The 8,389-nt window shown below is 41.1% G+C and overlaps 1 protein-coding gene across 3 annotated transcripts in view; it reads left to right on the top strand.

Moving 5' to 3' along the window:
- OTUD4 (OTU deubiquitinase 4) overlaps nt 1-8,389 on the top strand; it is a 54,087-nt gene continuing 45,698 nt past the window's right edge. For all 3 annotated transcript variants that reach the window (XM_077815336.1, XM_077815335.1, XM_077815339.1), the window contains exons 1-4: nt 1-90; nt 1,989-2,483; nt 3,426-3,509; nt 5,606-5,656. In XM_077815336.1, the coding sequence (XP_077671462.1) occupies nt 2,319-2,483; nt 3,426-3,509; nt 5,606-5,656 (300 nt within the window). In that variant the 5' untranslated portion in view covers nt 1-90; nt 1,989-2,318. The remainder of the gene's footprint in view (nt 91-1,988; nt 2,484-3,425; nt 3,510-5,605; nt 5,657-8,389) is intronic.

Genomic DNA, 8,389 nt, shown 5'->3' with positions numbered 1-8,389 from the left:
CGACGACGACGACGACGGCAGCAGCAGCAGCAGCAGCGGCCGGGGAGGAGGAAGGGAGAGTCCGAGCCTGCTGCGCCCGCCCCTCCCTCGGTAAGTACCAGTCACTGCGCAGGGGCAATTCAGGGGGCTGGAGCCAGCGCCTCGTCCGGCGGCTCCCCGCAGGCGGGTCCGCCGCCCCCCCGCCACAGGCGGGTCCTGCTCCTGCTGAGTGAGCGAGGCCAGGGCCCCGCAGTGACACACACACGGCACCCGGGGGCTGCGGGGATACCCCCGGCTAGCCCGGCCGCCGCGGCTCCTGCGCTCCGGCTGTGCCCCAGGCCTAGCACACCTGCCCCTCCCCAAAGCGGTGCGAAGCCCTCGCCCAAGCCTGCGGCTGCGCTGGTTGCACCGCTTCAACCTCCGCGGCCGCTGCAGGCAGAGCTGGGCGCTGCTCTAGGGCGGGCCGGGCCCGGCCCGCCCCGCCAGGGAGCTTCTCTGACCAATAAAGCAGAATGTATTCGTGTGTGTCCTCCTTTTTTGGGGGGCGGGGGAGAAGGTGTCACGGTGTTTCAGTTGGTGTTGTCTCTTCCCCCCGGCTGAGTTGTACGTGTGTGCGGACTTGGGTACTCCAGCGTTAAGCTATTTCTAAGTTCATAGGTCTCCCGCTGTAGGGAGACTGGGCTGCAGCTTGCATGGTCCCGCAGCAGACAGGGTTTATTGGCCTTGGTGCCTAGTTCGAGAAGTTTACAAGACAAAATGAGCAAACCTTAGTCAAACGGAAACTTGGTCTGGCTCTGCTGGGAAAGTGCGTCTACTTATCCCCACTGAATTTATACTTCGCCACGTTTGTGACTCCAGCCCTCCTTCTGTCTCCTGTGATCGCCCCTCAGTGTTCTCAGATATTTTTATTGGTCTCTACGGTGCTATGCTGACTGGGATTTGCCTTTCCTTTAGGCAAAACTCGAATGTGAGTGAAAACACTTAGGGGAATGAAAAAGGAAGAAAGGTCCTGAAGAATGCCAAATGAAATGCAAGAAGCTTCTAAGGAACTTTATGGGTGGTTATTTGTAATTTGCTAGGCCTCAAACCAGTTAAAATTTAAGAGTACAATACAGCAAAAATGCAACGTACCCTTTTGGTAGAGGACTGACTGACTGTTTTGCATTGCTTTTTGAGAGCACAGTACTTGGAATATCACTAATTATTGACCGAGGTTAACTGGTATAATACTTACTTTCTAACTATATGAGTTATAGAACTGAAAAGAAAATTGACCTTTCCAGTTCTCTTGCTTCTGTTTTTTATTTTTAAATAAAAGACTTGTGAAATGCCACATGAAATTTAAGCCACTTAATTTGTAATGGGAGTTTAGCTGAGGAACTATACCCAGCTTGTAGGACAACCCCAGAAACGCATATAGCATTTCTGATTGATCCAAAGACATGATTATCAGAAGTCCCAGCAGCGTTTTGCTGTAAAAAGCAAGGCAGGATCTAGGCAAGGAAAAAGTCTGTGCTACAAGCTACATGCCTGTCCTCTTCTTGTTTCCAGCTATAGACAATACTAATGTGGGAGGAGTAACAGAAAGAATCGAAACTTCAAGTGCACTGGGCAGGTTGCTAGACCAGATAGTGAAACTAGAGTCCTAAACTGTTAAGTATTTAGAAAGAGGGCGGTAATAGTTTGATATGAAAAATTTAGTTCACTTCGTGGTGTAAGCGTTTTGCATCGGAAAAGGGGATTGTCTCTTCACGTCATGCCAGGGCTGCTGTGGTGACCTGCTTGTACAAAGCACGTCGGTCCTCTCCCCCTTCCTACAGGAGCCTTTCTGGCTCGGGGAGGCATTCCCCTCCTCAACCCCTGTGCTTCTACTTCCTGCTTCTGTAGAACTACAACTCCCAGTAACATCTCCGGCAGCGGTTTGAAAGTGAAAACAAACTGTAGGTTACCATTTCTTGGCAGTAGTAGTAGCAGCACATGTCCTTTCTCTTTTGTTTTCCGCCTTGTAGCTTGGGTGTGTACAAGAGGAGCCAGCAGTAATCGTCGGATCTGGACCCCTCGAGTTACTTTCCAGGAGCAGCTGTCGGGCCCTCTAGGGAGGCCAGAAAGCGACTCTCTTTAAGGAGCTTTAGGCAGTAAGAATCTGCCTATGAGTCCCACATGCAATTTGACAACGTAAGGCCAGCTGCTGTTTCTGCTGCTGCCGTCCCGATTGCTGAGGAGGGAAGCACTCTTCACCTCCACCTGCTGTGGCCGTTTCCATTACCTGCCTGTGGGGCAGTCTTGCCATGTGGGGCTAGGAGAGCTGCAGCGATTTTCTGCAGTATTAAGCAGTAAATATGGAGGCTGCTTGCAAAACAGATGGCGGGGAGCAGAGTCATCCCAGCAGCGGCGTGGAGGCTCCTGGGGACGCTTCTATGGACAGTTACTTGCGATCTCAGGGTTTATATAGAAAGCGGGTTGCCAAGGATGGATCCTGTCTTTTCAGGGCTGTAGCCGAGCAGGTAAGTAGTTATTTAATTTAAGTAACCAGAAGCACTTTGCACTTCAACGCTGGCGATACCTGGAGGAAATGGATCCCATTAGTGGGTGTTAATGATGAGGGTGAAAAACGAGAGAGTGGGGATTAAAGGAACGCTAGCTGTGCAAAGGGAAAGCACCACATCTCAGGGAGGGAAGAGTTTGACATATTGGTATGTGTGCACAATCTTCCTGTTCCACTTAGGGAATTTAGGTTCAGGTTTTGAACACCCCTTCTGCCCAGTCCCAGCAGTGCATTTTTAGTGTAAAATTAGCGCAAACTGGGATTTGCCACTTTTGTATAAAAAACAATCCAGGAAAGATCTTGAAAGCCCTTCCCTGCTTTATATTGTGTGAATGACTTTGCTGAAGTTTTGGAGTAAGATCATCATTATCTTCATGTCACGCTTTCCCCCTCACTTCTGTGAAACAGCATTTTGAAAAAATAGTGTCTTAAATACAAATAGTAGTGGGAGGACTAGTGCTTCAGATTCTGAGCCAGTTATCCTGCTCATTTTGAGTGTTGATAATTATGTGAGTAATGTTTTCTTCCACTAAACTAAAATTTGGACTCTAATTCTTTAAAGTTATTCTGATGGTGGGAGTTTTCTTTTAAGGTGATGATACAGGAGAAGGGGGAAACAAAGTCTGATGGACAGCTAGTACTCTGTCAATAAATATTCATTTCATATTAAATTTCTAAATTTACTGTAAATTTTGACTTGTCATTTAATTTTCAATAAGTAACTGATTTAATTTTGTACAGTTGTCAGTTTTGAAATAAATATTCATCAAAATTAATTTAAAAAAACTGATTCTTTCCAAGCTTACATTTAACCTATATTCATTACATCATCCAATCATTAACTTTCATCAAGAGTCTTAAGAAACTGCAGCTTCTCTCTTCCTTCCTCCCCTCCCCGTAGGTGTTACACTCACAATCTCTGCATATTGATGTTCGGAACGCCTGTATAAATTATCTTCGGAAAAACAGAGAAAAATTTGAAGCAGTAAGTAAATGCCATTTTTCTTCCTAAGTATTTTCTTGCTCTTTTCCTAGCTCTGCTCTACTGTTTTGTAGCAGGGTTTCTAACAACTAGATTCTACCTAGGTAGGTGTTTAAAGCAAGTGCTTTTAAAAGGAATTGCTGCTTGTTCACTACGTTGGGTGAAAAGCACAGTCCACACCAATTACTAAGCTTAACTAGTAAGAAAGTTTTAGGGAAGTATACTACCACCTTAATGAAGCATAAAGCAAAAATAAAACAGAGCAGGATAGAGCAGTGATCAGTTACCCAGTCTTGGGGGGCAGGCAGGCTGTTTCTGTCATCATCAGATCGGATCTGGTGAATGTTCTGCATTTATCTCTCCTCCCACCCCTTGTGCCTGAATGATGTTACAAGATATAAAGGATGTGTACATAACAAATTATTAGAGCTACTATATCTTTAAATGTTGTCATACGTATATCATAACTGACCCCAAATCCTTCTAATACATTATTACTTATTCTGATAAAACTCTAATTGGCCTTTTCTTATCTATCTTTTTTTTCCCCCCTGTGCTACCCTCCTCCTTACTCAATCCAATCATTTTTTCAATGCTTTAATGTGTTCCATTATTTCTTAAAACAGTTGTCTTATTCTTATGTATCTGTTTCTTGTGGCCTTGGAGTTGTTGTTTGGTTATTTTTCTCCAGTCAGTATCCATCCTCCCTAGTCTGTCTTACTATGGAGATCCACACCTGGCTAGTAAATCACACATTTGTCTGGTTTGCTTTGCCTCATTATCTACACAGACCAAGAATCCACTGAAGATAAGGCACAAACCATCTTCAGGAGATTTGATTTTTTTTTTTTTTTTGCAACCTTTGAAGTTTTTTTTTAGCAGATTCTAGAGCTGTGTCATAAAACATATACAGAAAGCAGAAAAAATTTGCTTTTACATTTTCTCATAACACTGTTAACTATATATCTACTTTTCTAACACCGTTCATTATACATTTCTTTACAACTAATAACTAGACCCCATGAGCTTATTGGAAGATATACATTTCTTGGAATGCGCTCTCCCCCTTCCCCCCCCCTTTTAAAAATGTGTACACAACCATACACTAACCAAAATAAAAAGCTATTCAGCTGTAGGTTTCCTGTGGTATTGCTCCAGATTATTAATAGATTGCTGAAGAATGTTCCCACTTACTTTATAGCAGTCATAATATAATTGTGTAAGTAAATTCTCACATTTTGATGAGTATTATATTTTTAGCATGACTAAGACTGAGATTTGACTAATAAGGTGTCATTGATACTAATGGATTTTTAAAGTGACTTTTTTTATTTTATTATGTGGTGTGATCATGTTACATGGAGTTTTTCAAACATGTAAGAAACAAAGTTCCCCAGTAAGGGGCCTATAGTCTAATTCTTACAAGCAATTTATAGTTTTATAAGGAATACCATGTCTGTAGATGTAAATTCTGTAATTGCAAACCTCTGAAAAAAATCATGGACGTGATTTTTACATCCTATAATAATCCTATAGCATCATTTGATGATTGTAATCAAAGGTGGTATCCGCAGCATTTAGAGTTTGTTTACATTTGATAATTTAAGGTAACTTATGATGATAGGTCAGTGCAGGAAGGAGTACACTGTTCATGCTCTTATTTATGTGTAAAGGTCACCATAGGTAACACACAAAAACAAAGGTTCCATTGCCCACTCCATAAATTTTCAAATAAGTACCTTTATGCTTTCTCCCATGCTGCTCCATGTGCTTGAGAGGTACTCCTTGCAGACCTTCACAGATTCTTCTTAAAACCTCCTTTACCAAGATGCTTACAAAAAACTTGACAACAGTTAAGCTTTGGTGTGCTGAAACCTCTACCTATCCTGCTGACCAATATTGTCTCATTGTTTCTTTGTATTCCCACGTCTGTCTCTCAGAATCATGCTTAGACTGTAAGATCTTTGGGGTGGGGACCATCTTTATGTTCTGGTGTTTGTATAGCACCTCGCATAGTGGGGTCCTGGTCCAGGACTAGGGCTCCTGGGTATTATGGTAATTAATAATCTAATAAGCCATTTTCGATCATATTTTTACAGTTTATAGAGGGGCCATTTGAAGAGTATTTAAAATGTTTGGAAAACCCACAGGTATGTATTACTTAATTAAACTTGCATTATAGAATATAATATCTATTTATTTTGGCTGACTGAAATTAGCTTAAGATATCTCAGTGCATTATATGTAGAACGTGTACAGACACATTTGATGTATGCATACACTGTTTTGGAGTTTCAATTTATCTGAAAAAAATTCTCTTTCAAAAATGACAATTTTGAAAGATCTTAAAATTACAGGTGGGCAGATGCTTGCTTCTGTATTTGTTTTGTTTTTGTGTGGTATGACAACAGTGTATGTAAGAAGAGGACTATGGTTTTTTAAGCAGTTTTTGTTCAGTCTCTGGCTGCATTTCCTTTTTTAATTATGTAATAGTCTTTGTCACCATCACCAGCAGTGGCACCATAGTTGGCACCGGTGGTAGGCCTCTGCTTCCCACATGACTATATCTCTCTTGTTGGTATGTGAAATCTCTGGAGTGATAGGGACTGGTGTTCCAGGGAGTATTAACTTACCTACAGTACCATTGTTATGTTACTCTGAAAGGGAAACACATTTTTAAAAAATGAACCAAAACAGTTGTGGTTTTTTGTTTTGTTTTTTTTAAATTTTAAATATTCTTTTAAAACCCAAATGTCGCTCCCTTGTGCTAGTGGACAAGCATCAGAAAATGAAACTGACCAGTTTTCTTTATACAAGCTTAAGGAAGTACAAATGGTAAATAAAAACCTAAATGGAAATTCTCTCAGTTTGTTATCTAAGGTGCTAACAAAGGTGAGGAGATTTGGCTTTTGAAAATATGATGTTTAACTCTCCAGAGTATAGGAAAAACAAAATAAAAAGAAAGTGATGCAGTAACTAGAATTAACTAACATTACTAGATCTAGCTAATAAAATATTTTTTAAGAGCGAGACATTTTTAATAACGTGTACATGCACCCATTCTCAAAGGTCCTACCATGACCTTTCTGCCATTCCAAAAAGGTCATGAGACTATATGGCCACCCAAGTGAACTTTTGTTCTCAGCTTCTACAAATGATCTGCAAAGGAAAAAAAATGGATTTGTGTCTTTTACTTCTTTATGGCCTTATCTGCGTAGGGGTGTCTAGTCACTGGTGAAACTATAGTGATGTAGCTGCATAGCACAAACTCCTAGTCTAGATACTGTGCACTGATGTAATCCATGACTTTCTCCCATAAACTAATTTAAATTGTGGTTTACAGCAGGGCAGCATGTTTACAGTAGAGGTTGCATTGATGCAGCTACATTGGTGGCAAAACCCCTTGGCATAGACATGCCCTATCATGTGTACAAAAGTCCAGGAAAGCTCTACCTGTATAATGTAAAATGAGCTGTTTTGCTTTTTATTTTTAAAGAAGCCAAAGAGGACACACGGGTGTTACTTTTACTCCTCTCTTAACTACATTTCAGAAAATAGGCAACTAGAAATTCACCTTTCAGCTCTGTGCTAAATGAATTACAGTTGATTTAGTTTAGTATGAAATTAACAAACTTTTAAAAAAAACCCTGAAGAATAAAAACTAAAGGTCCAGTCACATCTTAAATAAGAGTTGTTGGACAATGCATTAGGGTGGTAATGAATACAGCAACTTTCACTTCTTAGGGCTTGTTTACAGTAGGAGTTTATTATGCCTTGTTAGTCTGTGTACATTAGAAAGACGTGTATCCACACAACACAACTCTGAAAGCATACTAACCAGTTAGTTAATACGTATTCTTTAATGCACTTTGAAAATGTATTAAGTTAATTGCATATTGAGTTAGAGGTTTGAATCTGGCTATGTTAGTGTTGACCATAGCTCTTTATCATCTGTCAGCTGTTTGATCTTTGAGAAGCAAGGTGTTAGCCTCATTCTAGATACTAGTGGATAGGTGTGCACATAAAAATAACACCACCAGAACCATGATGTTGTTTTTTGTTGGCAATCTCTGCAGAACTACATGGTTATCTCTGAAGTGGTCCCTCCAGTTAAGCATTAAGGCACTCCACCAGTCATTGTGAAGAAGCTTGTGTTTGTTTTCTGTGTCTGTCTTGGAATTTGATTAAACAGAAGACTTGAATTCCAGGATACTCATTCCAGTACCTTTTTGTACCTACATTAAGGAACAGAATTTAAAATGTAGGTTTTGAGTGCCAAGTTGCTTTGATATTACTTCTCTAAAGGAGAATCTTGACAACCCGTTCAGATTTGTTGAAGGAACAATCGAGAATGGATTAAAGAGAGCCATTAGAATTAATTTGGACTTTCAAAAAGTCTTTGATAAAGTTCTCACTGGAAAATATTAGTGTCAGAATTGCTTCTCTGCTTTACTCTTGCACTGGGTGGGGAATTGCAGAAGTTGGTAACTTACTGAAGTCCATATGTGCCCCCTCTCTGTCCTGTTTGTGGCAGGGAAGTAATGGCTGCACAGAATCTACTGTCCCTCTTGCACATGGACCCAAGGTCCAGGGATGCTGTACAGGGGATTGTAGGTGGAGAGTATGATTTAATCCTCTTTATAGCCTGTGTGGCTGTGGTAAGATCACTCACAAGCTGCAGTTACACTAGATAGGAACAAATTTTACAAGGCATGTCAACTATTGTACTTCAGGACAGTGGGCCCCTAAATGCCTGATCCAGCACTCCCTGAAGTCCATGTTAGTCTTTTCATTGATTTTTAATGGGACGTGGATTGTGTCCTAACTGCCTGGAGTTTGGAAGACTCTTCCCTCCCTATATAGGCAGCAATATTGTGTAATTG

Source organism: Eretmochelys imbricata, chromosome 4, assembly GCF_965152235.1.
Source record: "Eretmochelys imbricata isolate rEreImb1 chromosome 4, rEreImb1.hap1, whole genome shotgun sequence".
Lineage (NCBI taxonomy): Eukaryota > Metazoa > Chordata > Testudines > Cheloniidae > Eretmochelys > Eretmochelys imbricata.
The sequence above is the reverse complement of the archived record's forward strand: the minus strand, read 5'-3'. Positions and strand labels throughout refer to the sequence as shown.